At 40.2% G+C, this 22500-nt stretch overlaps 2 protein-coding genes across 2 annotated transcripts in view; one reads left to right on the forward strand and one right to left on the reverse strand.

The window, feature by feature from the left end:
• Positions 1 to 2582, forward strand: part of mpzl1l (myelin protein zero-like 1 like) — a 20224-nt gene extending 17642 nt beyond the window's left edge. Inside the window, exons 5-6 of the mRNA XM_056239028.1 lie at positions 739 to 844; positions 2226 to 2582. Of these exons, the coding sequence (XP_056095003.1) occupies positions 739 to 844; positions 2226 to 2324 (205 nt within the window). The 3' untranslated portion in view covers positions 2325 to 2582. The remainder of the gene's footprint in view (positions 1 to 738; positions 845 to 2225) is intronic.
• A 6028-nt stretch (positions 2583 to 8610) lies between these two features.
• klhl35 (kelch-like family member 35) lies at positions 8611 to 17763 on the reverse strand. The gene is made up of 7 exons (XM_056239016.1): positions 17391 to 17763; positions 16247 to 16740; positions 15258 to 15442; positions 14027 to 14145; positions 13713 to 13901; positions 9812 to 10000; positions 8611 to 8927 (listed from the first exon to the last, which is right to left on the reverse strand). Exons 1-7 carry the CDS (start codon positions 17739 to 17741, stop codon positions 8664 to 8666), a joined length of 1791 nt encoding a protein of 596 aa, XP_056094991.1. The 5' UTR covers positions 17742 to 17763; the 3' UTR covers positions 8611 to 8663.
• Positions 17764 to 22500: the final 4737 nt, after the last annotated feature.

The raw sequence follows: 22500 nt of genomic DNA on the forward strand, positions 1-22500 counted from the left end.
TGTAATATGTTGCTGTGTTCATCTTCTCGCCAGGACGCCGTACACTATGGTGGATAATATGATAATAAAAAGGTAACGGTTTCATCTCAGATCAATGTATTTATGTGGTTAAAAGCGTGTAATAAGTGCTATTTGTTCAGTCGCCTCGACTAAAAGCCGCTTGCTTGCTACTGTTTTCTTCCGGAAGCTTTGTGTTTATACTGAGCTAATGAAACATTTCAACAGATATCAGTATTTGCTGTCCAATTGTTTACTAATGTGCACTGATGATGATGTACATCCCTCAGTTTGATTTCTTATTATCCCTTACTTTACTCTCAGTGACATCAGCGCTAGTTCGGAATAAATGAAATGCACGTGTAAACGAGTGCGAATCGGATTGCGACATTTTAGTGTGTAAACAGAACACTCTGAGTCTGAAGTCGGATTCACCGGGTTAGATGGACATGAGTGCATGTAAACATACATTATGAAGCAGCTTCACCGTAATAAACAGAAATAATGATGCAAACTTCATTAAATATGACAAAAATCATGATTTGTGTGTGAAATACGAGACGTCACGTGTCTGCGGTGTTGTGTGTGTGTCATTAACCCGTCTGCCGGTCATGCCTTCTGTGTGTGTGTGTGTGTGTGATCTGAGCAGCTGGTGTTGCGGCGTTTGTATCATATTGCTTGTCATCTGTCATCTCATTTGTGTCTGCGTCCATCTCTCTGTGTGTGTGTGTGTGTGTGTAGCTGCACCTCGTTAGAGAGTGTGAGCTCACAGAACACTCGGGTGGGGAAGAAGGCGGAGTCGAGTAACGACAACTCACGCTGCTCCAGCCCCTCCGCACCCGTACAGGTACGACCCACTCACTGTGAGTGTGTGTGTGTGTGAGAGAGTGAGTGAGAGAGTGAGAGAGTGAGAGAGTGAGAGAGTGAGTGAGTGAGTGAGTGAGTGAGTGAGTGAGTGAGTGAGTGAGTGAGTGAGTGAGTGTGAGTGTGAGTGAGTGAGTGAGTGAGTGTGTGAGTGAGTGAGTGAGTGAGTGAGTGAGTGAGAGAGTGTGTGAGTGTGAGTGAGTGAGTGAGTGTGTGAGTGAGTGAGTGAGTGAGTGAGAGAGTGAGTGAGAGAGTGAGAGAGTGAGAGAGTGAGAGAGTGAGAGAGTGAGTGAGTGAGTGAGTGAGTGTGTGAGTGAGTGAGTGAGTGAGTGAGTGAGTGAGTGTGAGTGTGTGAGTGAGTGAGTGAGTGTGTGAGTGTGAGTGAGTGAGTGAGTGTGTGAGTGAGTGAGTGAGTGAGTGTGTGAGTTAGTGAGTGAGTGAGTGTGTGAGTGAGTGAGTGAGTGTGTGTGTGTGTGTGTGTGAGTGAGTGAGTGAGTGAGTGAGTGTGTGAGTGAGTGAGTGAGTGAGTGAGTGTGTGAGTGAGTGAGTGTGTGTGTGTGTGTGAGTGAGTGAGTGAGTGAGTGAGTGAGTGAGTGAGTGAGTGAGTGAGTGAGTGAGTGAGTGAGTGAGTGTGTGAGTGAGTGAGTGTGTGAGTGAGTGAGTGTGTGAGTGAGTGAGTGAGTGAGTGTGTGAGTGAGTGTGTGTGTGTCATCAGTGCTGATCCTGTGTTTACATGCATAGCTTCCTCTCCTCATGCATCTCTGTGTGTGTGTGTGTGTGTGTGTGTGTGTGTGGCCTGAATGTTCAGCTGGACGGTGATTATATCGACTGATGTTTATTGGCCGATATTTGAAGTGTTTTAGCAGGACTTTTATTTTGACAGCACTGAGAACACATCCAAGCTCTCACTCATGTTGACAGTGCATTAACTAATATAAGTATTGCTTTTAATAATGCATTGGTAAATATTGAAATGATCATTAAATGTTTTAGAAGTATTTTACATTCATAGTTCATGTTAACTAATGTAACCGTATTGGGATGTTACAGCATTATTTTTATTAGCAGTTGTAATTCATTGTAGAGTGCAACAGTAATATATTATTTTATTGATTTGTTTAATGTTTGTTATACAAATATTTTGCACAAGAATAGTAAAATATATAATACACACAAAAAATATAATTATAGATTGTTTTTGTATTATTATTGTTGTTGCTGCAGTGTTTTCATAATAAATGAGAAACAGGTTTTGCTTTCTGAAATCCCGCATGACTAGCAGTGTATAGTGTGTATAATGATATTTCAGCGTGAGTAACTCGTGTGTGTGTGTGTGTGTGTGTGTGTGTGTGTGTGTGTATCAGGGGCCGGTGATCTACGCTCAGCTCGATCACTCCGGCAGCAAGAACGCCTCGATCCACAAGATGGAGCCGGTGGTGTACGCCGACATCAGGAAGAACTAGAGCTGGACTGATGATCCCTGACGAGACTCGCTCTTCTGTGTGTGTGTGTGTGTGTGTGTGTGTGAGAGAGAGTCTGTGTCTGTGTGTGTGTGTGTGTGTGTGTGTGTGAGAGAGTGTGTCTGTGTCTGTGTCTGTGTGTGTGTCTGTGTGTGTGACGGGTAGGTTTAGGGATCGGGTTTGTGTAGTGGAATAGAAAATACAGTTTGGACAGTATAAAAACCATTACGCCAATGGAGGTCCTCACAAGTATAGTTAAACGTGTGTGTGTGTGTGTGTGTGTGTGAGTTTCTACAGTAACGCAGCAGCGAGGCTGTAGATGCTGAATCTCACCACAAAACCAAACTAATCAGATTTTGCATTGAGAAAATGCAGTTCTGTGACATTCCTGCCCCGTCACACACACGTCTCCGAACTGTAGTACAGCTTTTGCTTTATATGTTACAAATTACTGTCATGCAATGCTTATTCAATGCATTTAAATCAACATAAACACTAACATAATGCATAAATATTGCATTTTGCATAATTATTCCTGAGAGGTTTGGGGGAAATGTGCTTATTTTACATTTGGCTATTCAATTAATTTTCATTTTATGTTTATGGTCAAGCTTTTTTTTTTTTTTTTTTTGCACATTTCACCTAAAAATCAATCAAACAAAGAAATGATCATTTTCATAGAGAAAATGGAGCCTTTCTTTAGGAACATAGATTTTTTTCATAATGTTAAAAATACTACAGTAAAAGTTTTATTTTTAAATGCCATGATGTATAAATACTTAAATGGCCGTTTAAGTAATATGTTTTGTAAAATTCTTATTGATTTTAATTTAATTTATTTTTTTCATTTTTTGCATGCATCCGTCACAATTCACCACAGACTCAAACAAACATCATATCATTTGTGTCGAGAAAACAGATTTTTTTGTGACCAGATTTTCATGACTGAATTACATTAAAAATATTAGTGTAGTAGTTTTATTTTTTTATAAGCTATGGTATATTATTTTTGCAGTTTGTTATGATTTTCAATAATGTTTCGCGAAGACTGACTAAGATGGTTTGGTTGTGTGGTGTGATTGACAGCTGCGTTTGCATGTGACGGACATCAGCGAGCATGATGGGTAACGGCTCCAGAAGCTGCGCATGTGTGACCGGTTCTAGAGTTAGACTAATGTTCTGGTGTAGAGAAGCCTTCAGTGTTAGTTTAGTGTGTGTAAAGCGTCTCAAACACTCCGCACTCATTCCACTTTTATGTCTTAACACTTTTAAACTCCTGACGTGTCGTAACTTAAGTCTTGTTTTATTTGTGAACGTTCTGACTCTTCTGAACGCTATCGAGTGTAACCAGAATCAGGGTCATTCCGTTAGCTCCTGATGCTGGACTCGTTTTTGTTGGATGTTTTTGCATAGATGATTATTTTTGTTATTGGAGATGAACATTCCTGCGCGGCTGACCTCAGACCTGCACTGTCTCTGTCTCGGACGGCACGATCATGTTAACTGGAACACTGGGGGAGAGTGCCTTCGCCAACTAACTCTTTCACACTTCCTGCTTTTATTGGCCTTTTGTATATGAAAACAGCTGTATCTGTTTAATTTTATACATGCATATATATATAAATATATCAAACTGAATGAAGACGTCTGATTTGTGTGTTTGTGTACATGCTAAAGTGCTAAAGCGATTACTTCGATGATCCGAGGACATTACACGCATCGAACTCAAAGCATTTCCATGGACGTATTGCATTTTGTACAAACTTGCCTGGAATGCGGATGATTTTGACAGCAATCTTTGATTTCAACATGACATCATCATGACTGGTCTTTGGACTGAAATGCCATTTAGTCATATTTTAGTGGTTTTTGTTTCAGTCGTCTAAATCTACATGTAAAAGCTGATGGGTTTAGAAACTCCTGGAGAAAACATCTATTAATAACCTCTGGTGCTTGTCTGGCATTTTTGACAGAAAATAAAAAATGAAATCTTCATCATATTACAGTTTTTTACAGTCGCTAGGACACATTTCTCAATACTTAGGTCACTTTTTCTTCACTCTTCACACAGTGAGCACAACAGAAGTGTATGTGGGCTAAACTGTGGATCATTTATCAGTGCTTTGGCACAAAATGCGTTCAATGACGACATCTTTCAAATTACATTAATTCTTTTCTCACTTCGACACAACAACCGCCAAAACTCTGTGTTCCTACAGGTCAATCTGCACATGCTTACACACTGTTTTCAAAACTGTTAAACTTAAGTTCAAAACAATAACATAATACAAAACTGAATATGACAGCATTTTGCCACATTTCTACAGTAATATTGTAATGAAATATATTTCGAATCTAATGGTGTAAAAACAATTGGACATTTGGACCAACCACAGCTGATTCCTATTGTGTCTGAATCAGTGGATGGTGTGTATACACATTTTGTACTTTGGAATTACTCCAAAAACATAAAACATATGTCGTATTGAAGCATAGTGCATCATGTCTAACTCATTCTAGTCACATATATTGCAGTGATTTCTAAACAGTAGAGAGGAAGAAGAAAGAAAGCATTTACAGAGGAAAACACTGTATAAAGTTTCCTGTTGTTAGTGTTTTTTAGCTCATTGTTTTGTGGGTGACAGAGTGTGTGTGTGTCGGCTGTCAACCTTTGCTAGTGTTCTGAGTTGAGTTGATCTGAGACATGTACGAAGTGATTCTGTAGTTTTAGTGCATGTTGAATGTGAAATGAACTGCTGTGCCGAGCTGAACGCTGCTTAGGAGAACTGTGTGAAGAGTTTTGAAAAACTGACCTAAGTATTGAGAAATGTGTCCTAGCGACTGTAAAAAACAGTAAACAAATAACATTATTGATCTAAAATGTAGTCATTGAAATATTTTTTGTTTAATTTCTGTAATTTCCTCTGGCCCGGAGCATCCCCGGCGGGTCAGCCTGCTGAGATGAGTGACACACACACACACACACACACACACACACACACACACACACACACACACACACACACACACACACACACACACACACACACAGAGTTTCCTGCTGTGATATATACAACATGTCTATTTATCTCACAATTAAATAAAACCATGTCTCATAAAACAACAAGAACATTGTCTTCTTTTTATTTAATGATGCATTCTTTATAACAACTTGCATAAAACATTCTTCATTCTTTCAAGCAGACTTGTGTATTTGTATAAAGGAAATATAGATGAATGCTTATTAAAGTTATTCAGTCAAAAACAGTTTGATGGGGTTTATTAGGCCGCTGTCACTTTAAGAGCGAGTGATCCAATACACGGATACACATCCTATATTCTTCTTCATATTTATTTTTCTTTATGCATTTTTTAGCGTTTTATGAGACGTCGCATCTCTTCCCAAATCCCCCCTTAACGTCTTCCTCTCGTTTATATTCGTTGATGAATATTTCAATAGATTCCCGTCATAGTTTTTGTCATTCAAAACTGGTTTTTATTTAGGTTTCATAGAGAACAAAATATAGTTGGCTCAAATTATGATGAAAATTTTTCCTCGACGAAATTAACACTGCTAAACTGTCTTCATTTCAATGCTGTCAACCATAAATATACGACATTATATTCATATTACAACTTGAGAGTGTCCATTTTCCGACTAGGAACTCGTATACAGCAGTTTTGGAAGCACGTGATGGCGGCATCGCTTCAGTGTTAGCAGTGTTGTGTTTACATCAGGTAACGTTTATGCATCATTATAATCTCATCCTGTAAACCTGAAGAAATCATTCGAGTGTCAGTCGGAGGGGAAAACTCTTCTGAATTTCGTCTGAATGTGGATACCGACGGAAATGTTCCTCACATCAGATAATGTCCGTGTGTTGAAAGACCCTTCAGATGTTCAGGTTAATCGTGTTCCACGTCACACGGAAGATTCGCCAGAGCTTCGGGAGAAACGCGAGACTCGGATATGACGGATGATGAACGAACAATGCTATCTAGAGTTGCTCTGAGCGCCAGATTTAACACATTACAGCTGCTCGAATTTCCTTCTGAAGAATGATGGTAATCTGAGGCGCTTTGAAGACAGTGTAACTCGCTTTCCTTTAAAGAGGACTCAGAATGTCACTGTGTCATCTGTGTTTCTCTGGAAGAGCATCACGGGTCTGGTGCTCTGTTTACCTCAACATTAAGCAGGAACTGCAAAAAAAAGTATAAATAACCAAACAAAATGTCATCCCCTTTTAGCTCAAGCTAGCGAAATCTTATGTTCACGATTTTGTGATTTCAGTTTATTTTATTTAATGTAATGATTTTCTTTTACGGTTCTAGTTTATTCAGTTTCAGTCTGCCTTCGCAAGTTTCAGAAAAAAAACATTTATGAAACTTTCATGATTTACTGTAAACATGGAAGATTGTGTGTCTGTTTCCATAAAACTATGCATTAAGAGTAACGCAACAGTTCCTTATCATTTTGAGCAGTTGTATCAGTTGTAGTTAGATCATTGTAAGGAAATGAATAGACACTCATTTGAAATGTAATGTGTGAATTGCCTTCTGAAATAGAAGTGCTGTGATGTTAAGTTGTGTCATATTGAACAGGTGATTTTTGTTGAATGAACAAATGATCTAAGTTTTATGTGTATTGTATCCAAGCAATTGAGAAAAGGGTTCGAGTTTTGGAAAATGTGCATTTTGATCATTGGTTGTGAGTTTTGTCTAGACTCTAGAGTTGTGAAAATTGACATCAAGGTTCTGAAAATAGTAACAAAGTGATGGTAAAAAACGGTATATTCTGATTCTCTGGACACTTCAATCACGGGTCTGTTTGACTGTCATCATAATGTGTCTAAGAGATTACGGCTTGAGAGATCAGTGTCCTCGCAGAACTCGTGAAGAAAATTTGTAAAAATGATTTGTTAAAAAATCCGACTTGTACCACCTGACCACTGTTGTTGCTTGTGTTGCCATAGAAACGCGTAATTCCGAGTCCGAGAACATATCCGAGTTGGCGTACTTGCGACAACATTTCATTTTTCAATAGGCCTAATTTTTTTATTTAGATTGTTTTTAACTTGTTAAAATTTTACATTTGTATAATTAAATAGACCTATTAGCTTCCATGACGTCATGAACCCTGAATTACAGGACCACCATTCACACACTGACGAAATATTAAACCTTTTCAACTAAAACACAATAAAGCATCTGCATTTATTGATCTCAGATTACGTGTTTATGTGATGATAGATGATGTCATCATTTTCACATCAGCTTTGCTTTATGTAAAGTATGGATTTCCAAAACTGCCAAAATAATAAATAAATAGCTACATAAATAAACATATGAATAAATGTAATAAATAAACATAAATATACAAAGAAATGTAAAAACAAAGAAATTAGTATTTATACTTTTATTTCCTTAGGCTATTATATATGTATTTTATTTTAAGGAAAATCATTTATTAGTCATTTATTTTTTACACTTCTTTGTATATGTATTTATTTATTATCCCTCTACTGCATGCATTTTGATGGCACATGATAAAAATGATTCCACATAATTTCTTGGCTCATTTGGGAACATTTTATTGATTTATTGAAAATTTTCCCTCCCCTGACCCTGAAAAGTACCCCTCATCACACAACGTTGCCCTGAGGCAACAAAAAGAAAAACTGAATTTGTGAACATGCAAAATAAAAGAAAACTTCATTAAACCTGCCAGAAGGCTTCTCCACACCTTCATACATTACACACACATATTTTTTATGTACAGTTCATGTCATTTTAAATAAGATTACTAAAGCAAATAATCTTGCTTTCAACTCACACCATGTGCTCTGTGACCATGTGTCAGAAAGGCCGTCCACCTTCAAATGGTGCTTGATGGCGACTCCAAACCGGACTGGACTGTTCTTTGATACTTTTTCAAACATTCTAATTGGTTGCTGTCATTTAAAGAAAAATGTACTGAACATAGCGCTTAAGAAAACTTCCCGTTGCCTGAGGGAACGCTGCGCTGTAGAGGCTTTGGCAGCTTTGGAAATCCATAGTAAAGACAGTAAAACTTTACATTTAGTTTAAACTTTATTTAAACGCATATAACATTACAAACACAAAGCATTTAAAAACATTCACAGTATAAATTGATTCAGATTCACATTGGGATTTCCAGCAGTGAGCGATACAGAGTTCATAACCAGATAATATTGTGAATACACAAACACTAGATGGAATCAGATTACAGTTCATAACTCGCATGACAATGTGCATTCCAGAGTTAGCATGTTTGTCAGTGGAGAGATCATGTCAGAACCTCTGAAGATGCATCTAGTTGGACTAGATGCCTGTTTTAGTTGATGAGGGGTGTGTGTGTGTTTCAGTTTTAGTTGATGAGGAGTGTGTGTGTGTGTCAGTGGGTCCGACTCGCTGTAAGACGCTCACACACCCATGGTAACTCAGGCATCGGGTCAGTGGCTTCTCCTCGGTCAGTTTTCCACTCGCTGGGTCGAACGCCCAGATCTGATCAACGGCAGAAGAAGACTCACTCCGACCCCCGACAACATACACCTTCCCTTCACACGCTGTCAGGCCACAGCCCTCCTGAAATACACACACACACACACACACGGGTCAAGAACACGTCTCAATGGCGCCGCTGTGCCTCGGGCGACCCGAGTACGAGTCCTGGCTCGTGGACCTTTACCCATCACTAAAATCTAAAAGCCATCTAAATCTAAAAATAGATTTGTGTGTGTGAGAGTGATGACGTGTGTGTGTGTGTGTGTGTGTGTGTGTGTGTGTGTGTGTGTGTGTGTGTGTGTGAGAGTGATGACGTGTGTGTGTGTGTGTGTGTGTGTGTGTGTGTGTGTGTGTGTGTGTGTGTGTGTGTGTGAGAGTGATGACGTGTGTGTGTGTGTGTGTGTGTGTGTGTGTGTGAGAGTGATGACGTGTGTGTGTGTGTGTGTGTGTGTGTGTGTGTGTGAGAGAGAGTGATGACGTGTGTGTGTGTGTGTGTGTGTGTGTGTGTGTGTGTGTGTGTGTGTGTGTGAGAGTGATGACGTGTGTGTGTGTGTGTGTGTGTGTGTGTGTGTGTGTGTGTGAGAGAGTGATGACGTGTGTGTGTGTGTGTGTGAGAGTGATGACGTGTGTGTGTGTGTGTGTGTGTGTGTGTGTGTGTGTGTGAGAGTGATGACGTGTGTGTGTGTGTGTGTGTGTGTGTGTGTGTGTGTGTGTGTGTGTGAGAGAGTGATGACGTGTGTGTGTGTGTGTGTGTGTGTGTGTGTGTGTGTGTGAGAGTGATGACGTGTGTGTGTGTGTGTGTGTGTGTGTGTGTGTGTGTGTGTGTGAGAGTGATGACGTGTGTGTGTGTGTGTGTGTGTGTGTGTGTGTGTGTGTGTGTGTGTGTGTGTGTGTGTGTGTGTGTGTGTGTGTGTGAGAGAGTGATGACGTGTGTGTGTGTGTGTGTGTGTGTGTGCTTCTCTCACCACTCTGACGGGCAGCACCGCAGCAGAACTCCAGCTGTCTGTACTGGGCGAGTAACAGAAGATCTGGTCCAGCAAGCCTCCGCTGACGTAGATGCAGCCGTTGAGTGTGACGGCGCTGATGGAGCGGTGAGAGAACGGGCAGTTCGACACAAACGCCCATCGGTCCGTCAGCGGGTCATAACACTGCACCTGTGACAGGAATCAATACTTCATTCATGGGCTTTAAAAGACACAAATGAACAAAATTCAGGAATATTATTGATTCGGCTGCACTGAGAACAAAACTTGATCTGAATAATGACAGTATTGAGCAGCTTATATCTGAATGGAACTTTACAGTTATTGAACTAAACTGAATTAATAAGAAATCAACAGGAATAATAAACAATATTTAACATCTTAACAATGTTTAATCTTAATGTCGTAATGAAAAGTGCAGATCTTCCATGTTGTGACGTTTATCCAAGTTTAACGGATTATCAAAAAAGAAAACCAATGTGGGGCGGGGCTTGGTTCTGTGCGTCAGTTGTTGATTGGCTGTTGAGATGTGGGTGTGGCTCTCAACATGCAGTGTATGCAGATGAGCGTGAGGTTCATGGGTGGAGCTTGACACTGGGTCCTGGTTTGGGTTAGTGTTGCCGTGTTTGCTCACGTGTTGGCGTGTTAACTAGTCTTACCTGGTTAGTGTTGCCATGTTAACTAGTCTCACCTGCTTAGTGTTGGCGTGTTCGCTCACGTGTTGGCGTGTTAACTAGTCTTACCTGGTTAGTGTTGGCGTGTTTGCTCACGTGTTGGCGTGTTTGCTCATGTGTTGGCGTGTTAACTAGTCTCACCTGGTTAGTGTTGGCGTGTTCGCTCATGTTTTGCCGTGTTAACTAGTCTCACCTGGTTAGTGTTGGCGTGTTCGTTCATGTGTTGGCGTGTTAACTAGTCTCACCTGGTTAGTGTTGGCGTGTTCGCTCATGTTTTGCCGTGTTAACTAGTCTCACCTGGTTAGTGTTGGCGTGTTCGCTCATGTTTTGCCATGTTAACTAGTCTCACCTGGTTAGTGTTGGCGTGTTCGCTCATGTTTTGCCGTGTTAACTAGTCTCACCTGGTTAGTGTTGGCGTGTTCGCTCATGTTTTGCCATGTTAACTACTCTCACCTGGTTAGTGTTGGCGTGTTCGCTCATGTTTTGCCGTGTTAACTAGTCTCACCTGGTTAGTGTTGGTGTGTTCGTTCATGTGTTGGCGTGTTAACTAGTCTCACCTGGTTAGTGTTGGTGTGTTCGTTCATGTGTTGGCGTGTTAACTAGTCTCACCTGGTTAGTGTTGGCGTGTTCGTTCATGTTTTGCCGTGTTAACTAGTCTCACCTGGTTAGTGTTGGTGTGTTCGTTCATGTGTTGGCGTGTTAACTAGTCTCACCTGGTTAGTGTTGGTGTGTTCGTTCATGTGTTGGCGTGTTAACTAGTCTCACCTGGTTAGTGTTGGCGTGTTCGCTCATGTTTTGCCGTGTTAACTAGTCTCACCTGGTTAGTGTTGGCGTGTTCGCTCATGTTTTGCCATGTTAACTAGTCTCACCTGGTTAGTGTTGGTGTGTTCGTTCATGTGTTGGCGTGTTAACTAGTCTCACCTGGTTAGAGTTGGCGTGTTCGTTCATGTGTTGGCGTGTTAACTAGTCTCACCTGGTTAGTGTTGGCGTGTTCGCTCATGTTTTGGCGTGTTAACTAGTCTCACCTGGTTAGTGTTGGCGTGTTCGCTCATGTTTTGCCGTGTTAACTAGTCTCACCTGGTTAGTGTTGGTGTGTTCGTTCATGTGTTGGCGTGTTAACTAGTCTCACCTGGTTAGTGTTGGCGTGTTCGCTCATGTTTTGCCGTGTTAACTAGTCTCACCTGGTTAGTGTTGGTGTGTTCGTTCATGTGTTGGCGTGTTAACTAGTCTCACCTGGTTAGTGTTGGCGTGTTCGTTCATGTTTTGCCGTGTTAACTAGTCTCACCTGGTTAGTGTTGGTGTGTTCGTTCATGTGTTGGCGTGTTAACTAGTCTCACCTGGTTAGTGTTGGTGTGTTCGTTCATGTGTTGGCGTGTTAACTAGTCTCACCTGGTTAGTGTTGGCGTGTTCGCTCATGTTTTGCCGTGTTAACTAGTCTCACCTGGTTAGTGTTGGCGTGTTCGCTCATGTTTTGCCATGTTAACTAGTCTCACCTGGTTAGTGTTGGTGTGTTCGTTCATGTGTTGGCGTGTTAACTAGTCTCACCTGGTTAGTGTTGGCGTGTTCGCTCATGTTTTGCCATGTTAACTAGTCTCACCTGGTTAGTGTTGGCGTGTTCGCTCATGTTTTGCCATGTTAACTAGTCTCACCTGGTTAGTGTTGGCGTGTTCGCTCATGTTTTGCCGTGTTAACTAGTCTCACCTGGTTAGTGTTGGCGTGTTCGCTCATGTTTTGCCGTGTTAACTAGTCTCACCTGGTTAGTGTTGGCGTGTTCGCTCATGTTTTGCCATGTTAACTAGTCTCACCTGGTTAGTGTTGGCGTGTTCGCTCATGTTTTGCCGTGTTAACTAGTCTCACCTGGTTAGTGTTGGCGTGTTCGCTCATGTTTTGCCATGTTAACTAGTCTCACCTGGTTAGTGTTGGCGTGTTCGCTCATGTTTTGCCGTGTTAACTAGTCTCACCTGGTTAGTGTTGGCGTGTTCGTTCATGTGTTGGCGTGTTAACTAGTCTCACCTGGTTAGTGTTGGCGTGTTCGCTCATGTTTTGCCATGTTAACTAGTCTCACCTGGTTAGTGTTGGCGTGTTCGCTCATGTTTTGCCGTGTTAACTAGTCTCACCTGGTTAGTGTTGGCGTGTTCGTTCATGTGTTGGCGTGTTAACTAGTCTCACCTGGTTAGTGTTGGCGTGTTCGCTCATGTTTTGCCATGTTAACTAGTCTCACCTGGTTAGTGTTGGCGTGTTCGCTCATGTTTTGCCGTGTTAACTAGTCTCACCTGGTTAGTGTTGGTGTGTTCGTTCATGTGTTGGCGTGTTAACTAGTCTCACCTGGTTAGTGTTGGTGTGTTCGTTCATGTGTTGGCGTGTTAACTAGTCTCACCTGGTTAGTGTTGGCGTGTTCGTTCATGTTTTGCCGTGTTAACTAGTCTCACCTGGTTAGTGTTGGTGTGTTCGTTCATGTGTTGGCGTGTTAACTAGTCTCACCTGGTTAGTGTTGGTGTGTTCGTTCATGTGTTGGCGTGTTAACTAGTCTCACCTGGTTAGTGTTGGCGTGTTCGTTCATGTGTTGGCGTGTTAACTAGTCTCACCTGGTTAGTGTTGGCGTGTTCGCTCATGTTTTGCCGTGTTAACTAGTCTCACCTGGTTAGTGTTGGCGTGTTCGCTCATGTTTTGCCGTGTTAACTAGTCTCACCTGGTTAGTGTTGGCGTGTTCGCTCATGTTTTGCCGTGTTAACTAGTCTCACCTGGTTAGTGTTGGCGTGTTCGCTCATGTTTTGCCGTGTTAACTAGTCTCACCTGCTTAGTGTTGGCGTGTTCGCTCATGTTTTGCCGTGTTAACTAGTCTCACCTGGTTAGTGTTGGCGTGTTCGCTCATGTTTTGCCGTGTTAACTAGTCTCACCTGGTTAGTGTTGGCGTGTTCGCTCATGTTTTGCCGTGTTAACTAGTCTCACCTGGTTAGTGTTGGCGTGTTCGCTCATGTTTTGCCGTGTTAACTAGTCTCACCTGGTTAGTGTTGGCGTGTTCGCTCATGTTTTGCCGTGTTAACTAGTCTCACCTGGTTAGTGTTGGCGTGTTCGCTCATGTTTTGCCGTGTTAACTAGTCTCACCTGGTTAGTGTTGGCGTGTTCGCTCATGTTTTGCCGTGTTAACTAGTCTCACCTGGTTAGAGTTGCCGTGTTTGCTCACGTGGTAACGTGTTAACTAGTCTTACCTGGTTAGTGTTGGCGTGTTCGCTCACGGCTCCTCCGATGGCGTAGAGTTTCCCGGCGCAGCTGCTCAGAGCGGCAGAACTCACGGGCATCAGCAGGTCAGAGACGCTCGTCCAGGTGTTCTCATGCGGACTGTAACACTCCACGCTGGACAGACGCTCGCGACCGTTATAACCGCCGGCCACATACAGCTGCACACACACACACACACACACAGCACATGAACCACAGAACACCTGCTGCTGCTGTTGGGCAGTGAACGAGTCAAATGAGTCAGTTCGTTCGTTCTTGTGTTTGATGCTGAAACGAGCCTCACCTTCCCACACATGGACACCATCTTATGCCTCCATCTGCCTTTGTTCAGCCCGCGGACTCGGACCCACTGGTTGAGCTGCGTCATGTAGCGCCACACGTCTGCGCTGTTCAGCTGCCCGCCTGCACACACACGTCACACACAACACACACCTGTCAGCACAAGCCCTTAGACATGCAATACGATCCTGAAGATTTAATGTCAATATTTTAACAACAAGTTTGCATGTTCACGGTTCTTCTGTACGTCACATGCAAATTAGATCAAATGTTGAATCTTTTGTTTTTAGTAAATGTTTAGTGATTATTGTCATTTTTTAATTTTATTTATAGGACTGCACAACTTGGGCGAAAATTTATATTGCAATCATTTTGTCATTTATGGCAATACAACATTTAGTAACTAAATGTTGTATCGCCATAAATGACAAAATGATTGCAATATAAATGTTCAAATCTTTATTTTTAAGGGTCTTTGTTCTCTTTGTGTGTGGATGTTTCAGCAGCAGGAATATGATTAACTTATAAAACTAAATTTTAGTTTTATGAGTAAATCATATTCCTGCTGCTGAAACATCAAAGACTCTTAAAAATAAAGGTTCCAAAAGTATTATAATGTTTTATATTATACATATTAGCCTTTCATCAAACTCCTATTTTTTAAACCCTGCAGAAAATGCTATAATATAATCATTAATTATAATGTGTCACATTATTACAAAGGTTTTCAGTTTTACGCACATTTACATGAATTTCACAGACGATTCAAGAGGAAAAATCTTTTAGAAATTATGCAAATGTGAATGTAAATAAAGTGAAACTGGTTCACATTATGTTTCCAAATGCAGTGTGTATATATTATATTATATTATATTATAGCCTTTCAACAACTCACAAACTCCCATTTTGGAAACTATATTGTCAGAAAACAACAACTCTCAAAATAGAAAAAGAAAGTCAAGCATGTTTGATGTTTGGAATAAAGGAGTAAATGAAGCATGACAAACGCGTGACAGAATGATGTTTTGGCTGAACTAAAACACACACACACACACACGGTTGACTCTGAATCTGATCCGATCCTGATAAGACTCTCTGGAATCGCGTGTCAAAACATTCCATGTCGATGCCGGAGCTGATAGAGTAACACCGAACACACACACACACACACACACACACACACATGCTGACAGACCTGATTCCAGCACGAGAACCGTTATAGACATCTGTTATACCTGATATATAAATGTCGTTCTGAAGTTCACAGGCTGCGAACTCAGATTTGGAGTATCCGGGCAGAACGTTGGCCGAGAGCCATTCCCTGGACTCCATGTTCAGCTTCTCCATGAAGGACAGTCTGGAGAACCCGTTCTTATCACAGCCTCCGATCACGAAGATCATCTCGGCCCAGCCACAGCTCCTGAAACACACAAACACACAGGCATGCGGGCTTATATTCAGTGCTAATGTTGAGTTACCTGAAGGAGAACAAAACCAGCAGAGACTGCGTTTATTTCAGCTTTGTTTTCTGAAAACTGTATAAAGTGCTGAAGCGGCGGGACTCACCGGCCGGGTTGGGAATTGAAAATCCAATTCTGGAATCTAATACTTGAGATCAGGAATCGGATACTTGTTATGATTCCTCATCTATTTTTTTGTGAGCATTTCAATATGATTTTAAACATTCAAGCGCGAGAGACACTAATCACACAACAGAAGACTGAGAAGTTAACACACACTCGCTCTTCGCTGAATAACTTCTGTAACTATATCTGTAATGTATATTTTATATACTGCAGTGCTACTTTACATTTTTATTACAGTTTCTGCACCTGAAAATCTTAAAACACTGTTTATTTCAATCGTATCTTTGTTCAGTTGTGTCTATTTGTTGCGATTGCTAATGTTTTATTTGTCCTTTTTAATAACTAAGTGTTTACTCGTCTTTAATAATGCTTGAAGTGTACATTAGTTCGGCTAGTTGTTCTTCTATGGTTTTTTTAAACCACAGGCAAACGCTCATTGTGTAAGTGTTCTTTAGATGATGATTTCTGCACCTCCCCCCGGACGTATATAATGCTATAATGCACTTTTATGATGGATAAATGGATTTCATTTTTGGGTGAACCAACCCATTTAATGTTGTATGCTTGACAAATCATCAATAAATTACAGTAAAATACAGTAAAAAGAGTAAACGCTGAATAAAGCGATCTGGACTCACCGGCGGGGTCTGGTTCGCTCCGACTGCACCTCCCGCCCGTACGCCCGGTACACGCGTGCCTCCTGAAGCAGCGGACGGACCTCCCGGCACTCCTGCACCAGCTCGTCCGCCTCCAGCGTGCTGGCGAGGAACCCGGGATCCAGGAGCGGCAGACGCAGCGTCTCCAACAGCTCCCGGAGCGCTCCGGTCCTCTGGTCCGGCCGGTGGTGGACCCATCGGAGCGCAGCCGTCACCCGAACCTCCTCGCTCACCAGCATCCGCTCGCATCCCAGCAGCTCCAGCACTCGCTCCCGGCCTAGATCCAGGAACTCCTCGTGCCGGAGCACCTGCTGGAAGTCCCGGTACAGGAGCGACTGGCACTGATCCTGCAGCGGCTGCAGGGAGTACGAGCCGGCGAAGCTCATGAGGCCGAGGCAGTTCGAGTGGCAGACGCGCTCCTGGAGGAACTGCACGCAGGCTCGGGAAAGCTCGGACACTTGCAGCTGGTCGGCGGCCTGGAAGTACGTGCAACAATAGTCAAGTCAAGCCTTCATTTATACAGCACTCTAACAACACAGATGTTCCACAGCAGCTTTACAGTGATAACAGGAGATTACAGTAACAGAGAGTTTTTAGGCTTTACAGCAGATCTAGAATAAAGTTATTGTCCAGATAAAGTTAGTTTTAATTGATTCACTTCCATTGTAAAGATCATTAGTGATTAACTTAGCGGCCGCTAACACGACACAGAAAACACTTAATGCGCTCCGGCCTGTTCATTCGCACGAGAACAGTGTTAGGTTCCAAGGTGCAAGCGGTGAAATTTTTTAAAAACGTTATCATCTCCGCGCAAACTTAAAAGTCGCTAATCTGGGAAAACACTGACGGCGGGCACATGCGCACGTGTTCAGTCCATAGGCATACGCCAGATTAACGTTACAAAGATTAACAAATGTTCATGTTTATATTTTGGCTGCATTTGTGAGTTAATAAAAATGTAACTGGTTGTGTAAACTTGGCACTTAATATCTAAATATCGATAAGTCAATCGATATAGCCCTGAATCGAATCGTAATCATATCACAGAATTTTTTGAGGTATCTGCAAATATCGTATCGCTGGCTGAGAGAATCGATATCGTATGGTGTCCGATTTACACCCCTACCTGGAACACGCTCTCCACGTTCTCCTCGTCCAGCGTGAGCCGGCCCTCGTACATGAAGTCCAGCAGCTGATCCATGGCCTTCCCGGAGATCCCCTTGAGCGTGACCACGGCCTGCCGGCTCTCCCGGAAGCCGCTGCTGAGCATCGAGCGGAAGAACTCGCTGCTAGCGCAGAGGGATGCGCGGTGACACGGGAACTCACATCCGTCCACCTGCAGAACCACGTCTGTGAAGGTGCCGCTCCGTCTGTATCCGTTCAGAACCTGCAGGATGTGCGCGGCGTGACACGAGCCCGAGCAGAAGCCGACCTTTGACCTGCTGTCCATCAGCTCGCCGTTGCTGTCGAAGCCCATTCTGAGGAACCAACAGTTGCTGTGTTAGTCTATACTAGGGATTCACTGATATGAAAACTTTGGCTGACACGATAACCGATAATTCTTTACATTTGAAAGCCGATAACCGATAATTCTTTATATTTGAAAGCCGATAACCGATAATTCTTTATATTTGAAAGCCGATAACCGATAATTCTTTATATTTGAAAGCCGATAACCGATAGTTCTTTATATTTGAAAGCCGATAACCGATAGTTCTTTATATTTAAAAGCCGATAACCGATAATTCTTTATATTTGAAAGCCGATAACCGATAATTCTTTACATTTGAAAGCCGATAACCGATAATTCTTTATATTTGAAAGCCGATAACCGATAATTCTTTATATTTGAAAGGCGATAACCGATCATTCTTTATATTTGAAAGCCGATAACCGATAGTTCTTTATATTTGAAAGCCGATAACCGCTAATTCTTTATATTTGAAAGCCGATAACCGATAGTTCTTTATATTTGAAAGCCGATAACCGATAATTCTTTATATTTGAAAGCCGATAACCGATAATTCTTTACATTTGAAAGCCGATAACCGATAATTCTTTATATTTGAAAGCCGATAACCGATAATTCTTTATATTTGAAAGGCGATAACCGATCATTCTTTATATTTGAAAGCCGATAACCGATAATTCTTTATATTTGAAAGCCGATAACCGCTAATTCTTTATATTTGAAAGCCGATAACCGATAATTCTTTATATTTGAAAGCCGATAACCGATAATTCTTTACATTTGAAAGCCGTTAACCGATAATTCTTTATATTTGAAAGCGGATAACCAGTAATTCTTTATATTTAAAAGCCGATAACCGATAATTCTTTATATTTGAAAGGCGATAACCGATCATTCTTTACATTTGAAAGCCGATAACCGATAATTCTTTACATTTGAAAGCCGATAACCGATAATTCTTTACATTTGAAAGCCGATAACCGATAATTCTTTACATTGGAAAGCCAATAACCGATAATTCTTTACATTTGAAAGCCGATAACCGATAATTCTTTATATTTGAAAGCCGATAACCGATAATTCTTTATATTTAAAAGCCGATAACTCTTTATATTTGAAAGCCGATAACCAATGATTCTTTACATTTGAAAGCCGATAACCGATAATTCTTTACATTTGAAAGCCGATAACCGATAATTCTTTACATTGGAAAGCCAATAACCGATAATTCTTTACATTTGAAAGCCGATAACCGATAATTCTTTATATTTGAAAGCCGATAACCGATAATTCTTTATATTTAAAAGCCGATAACTCTTTATATTTGAAAGCCGATAACCAATGATTCTTTACATTTGAAAGCCGATAACCGATAATTCTTTATATTTGAAACCTGATAACCGATAATTCTTTATATTTGAAAGCCGATAACTGATATATTGGCCGATAAATCTGAATCCAAAGTTTTATATAATTTTTGAGAGCCTGATTACAAAAGTATCACCATTAAAAGCCACGTCCAAAACACACAATTATGATGTTCTGAATATAATGTTATGTAGCCGATATGACAGGCTTGCGCTGCACATGTTGCACTGAACTGCATTTTCCTTTTTTGAAGTGATTTCAATCATATTTCAAGCAATTCATAATCATCATGTTGAACAGTCGCATCTGAAGAGTCTCAGCTGAAGGATATAATACATTATTTATCGGCTTTAATATATCGAACAAATTCCCTTATCAGAACGATAACATTAAAAATGAACACATATCGGCCGATACTGATATGGTGACCGATATATCGTGCATCGCTAGTCTTTACATTTGATTAGAGTTTTAGTCAATGATTTCCCTCCTCAGTGTTTCTGTCTTTATATTTCACAGATATCTAAACATTCTTAAATCAAGACACATTTACTGCACTGATAAAAATGATTCTGTAAATACTACAGAAAAAACACGCGTAATTTGTACATGAAAAAGTTAGTTGAGGCAAGAATTCTATATTTTATATTAGTACTCAATTTGTAAATATCAACGCTATAAAATTAAGTAAAACCTACTCATCTTGCACTGGGGCTTGAATAATGAATGATTTGTGGCTGTTTAACAGCTGTATTTACACTGTTTTATCACTGCTTTTGTTGTTAGGGTTAGTAACTTGACATATGGAGTTCATTCTCTACTCCAAAATGATCCATCGGATGTGACCTTCAATGTGTTTTGTATAAATATTGAGTTTACTGGGCAAGTTAAAGTTACTTATTTTCTTTGTTAATTTTTATTTAACTTAGTTAAGTAGAGTTTACTTGAAATTATGTAAAAAATCTGTGTGCAAAAACTTGTGAAAGAAAAAGTGAAGTAAAATTGACTCGTTTTTCCAGTGTGGAGAAACAAAATGAGTGAAGATATTAAGTCTTGTTTACTGAGAAAATATGATCAAAATGACGTGAGTTTATGCTTATATATAATATATCTGTCAGTGGAGTCAGAAAAATAAACTTTCAAAGGGAAAACAATTATTTATTTTTCTGTATTAGTTATTATTTATTATCAATAATTTATTATTAGATGTTGTTTTCAGCACAAACTCGCTTCATTTTAATAATTAAGACTCAATATCTTCAGTAATTTTGCTTCCTCTCCAGTAAATGTGTCTTGATTTAAGAATGTTTAGATGTTAGTGCTGGAACTCGAGACAGAAACACTGAGGAAGAACATCGTTGTTTGCCGTTCATATTATTTGTTATTTCAGTTTACATTTTCTAGTACACTGAAAACATTTTGGTGTTAAAACTGTTTCTAAATTTCACAAACAATCACAAACAAACTGCAATTAACCTGTTAAATTATAGGTGAACTTTTGAAGTAGAAAAACTGAAATAGTATTTTCTTGTAAAACAGTCTAATATAATCTTTGTTTTATTTACAACTTCAAAATATTTTTTAAGTGTATATAAAGTTAAACTAAATGAAAATTAAGTTAAAATGTAATAATATTTTTAATACATTTAATACATAAATAATTTAAATAAAAATAAGTTATTTATAATAAATAAACAGGGTTTTCTTATATTTTATTTTGTTTCAGTTCATGTTTATTTTATTGCAATAACAAAAATGCTTTATATATATATATATATAGTTTTAGTTTTAATGAACTATAATAACCCTGTGTAGTTGACATGCTCATAGTTTAATCAGCTCATATGAATTACAAGAAAACACTGGATAGAAATTATGGGATAGGTGTTTAAAATATTGAAGATTAAAAATGATGAAACAAACACTTTCCCTTAAACACATAAAAAAATCACATTATGCATAAACCAAAAACTGACAGTTATTTACTGGTTTACAGCCAGAGAGACAGAGTTGAGATGATTAGAATAGATATTTCTATGGGAGCTCACCTGTGTGCCTGGATCTCCAGCTTCTTCATCAGTGACCGCAGACTCACCTGAGACAGGCTTATCCCTGTGTGGGCGGGGCTTCAGCAGCTCATCTGCATAAAGGAAACTCATTACAATAGAAACTCATTTCCTGTTCTCTTTAAATCAACTTCCCTTCCCTGTTCTCTAGAATCACGCTTCACTGTAAACAAGCTTTCATGAGGAGATGATAGGTTTGGATAATAACAACACAAATGGAGAATGTTGCATATAACTCTTATAATGTGAACTTTAATAAAAGCAGCCGTGTTTGAGGTTATTGTACATTTATGACACGTAGGCCTATGTATGTATATGTGAGCAGATCTAGTTTCGCTTTTAGATCAGGTTGGTTGGGATTTTTTTACATCATCACCAAACACACACACACACACACACACACACACACGGAAGCTCAAACGCCTTTCTGAAGCTGGAAATGATCCAATATGTTTTCTGATATTAACCCTCTGGGGACCAGAAACGCGCCCGCGCGTTTTGCCGTTTTTTTTTCACATAGCAGAAAAATAGACTTAAAATACTCTGTTGATTTTGATCGTACATATAAGTGTTATACATCAATCGATCCTGTTAATTGTCTATTATTTTTCTGTATACTCACAATAAAAACAAAGTTTTGTGCTTTTTGTCAAATAAAGAAAAATAAACATGATGCGAGTTTTGCCTTCTCTCTGTCAGTGCAGTCCATTCTGAAACACGTCCGAAAAATTAACTCTAACTCTGCAAATACTTGTCATACAGGCACGAGAGGTTTTTCTTTATGAAGCTTGAATTCTCTTCTTTTTAATGATGTAATTTATATAAAAAACAAATATTCTCAGTTTATGTAATCTGTATGAAAAGAGAGTGCTGTCAGATTTTTTTTCCCCAGCTCATTACACTTCATTACGCGTTAATCTGACACGCCCACGGAGGACGCGCGCTATTCAAACGCAAATGTCGAGGCAAGCCATGACAATGCCCACATCAGCCGTTCCACCGCGGCGGTAAAATGTGGGGTGTATTTGCTGCCTTTTACCGCCAAGAGGCGCTACAATCATAGACTCTGAAAAGTGTTTGTTTATTCTCTCTAATGCGTAATCTGCTGCCGCACCGCACTGATTCAGAGCGTTTGAAAGCTGGTAGCAGATGAATTCAACAAGTGAAACGTAGTTAAAATAATTCATAATCACAATACTGAAATTAGGCTACTGAAATGAAATTGAATAAATAATGAAAAAGTAAAACATTGCAATAAAAACAGTCACAGACGTATAGACGATAGCTCAGTGGTTAACGCAACAACACGAGCTTCGAGGAGCTTCAATCGA

This window comes from Rhinichthys klamathensis, unplaced genomic scaffold (genome assembly GCF_029890125.1).
Source record: "Rhinichthys klamathensis goyatoka isolate OS25496 unplaced genomic scaffold, OSU_Roscu_1.1 h1tg000550l_1, whole genome shotgun sequence".
Taxonomy (NCBI): Eukaryota; Metazoa; Chordata; class Actinopteri; order Cypriniformes; family Leuciscidae; genus Rhinichthys; species Rhinichthys klamathensis.

Bases quoted from the DNA above. Each gene is read 5' to 3' on its own strand.
- klhl35 (XM_056239016.1), bottom strand. From the start codon at position 17,741: ATGGGCTTCGACAGCAACGGCGAGCTGATGGACAGCAGGTCAAAGGTC. The intron at 15,443-16,246 runs GTGAGTCCAGAT...TGTGTGTTTCAG, and splicing joins GAGCGAACCAGACCCCGCCG to GAGCTGTGGCTGGGCCGAGA. The intron at 13,902-14,026 runs GTGAGGCTCGTT...GTGTGTGTGCAG, and splicing joins TGGTGTCCATGTGTGGGAAG to CTGTATGTGGCCGGCGGTTA.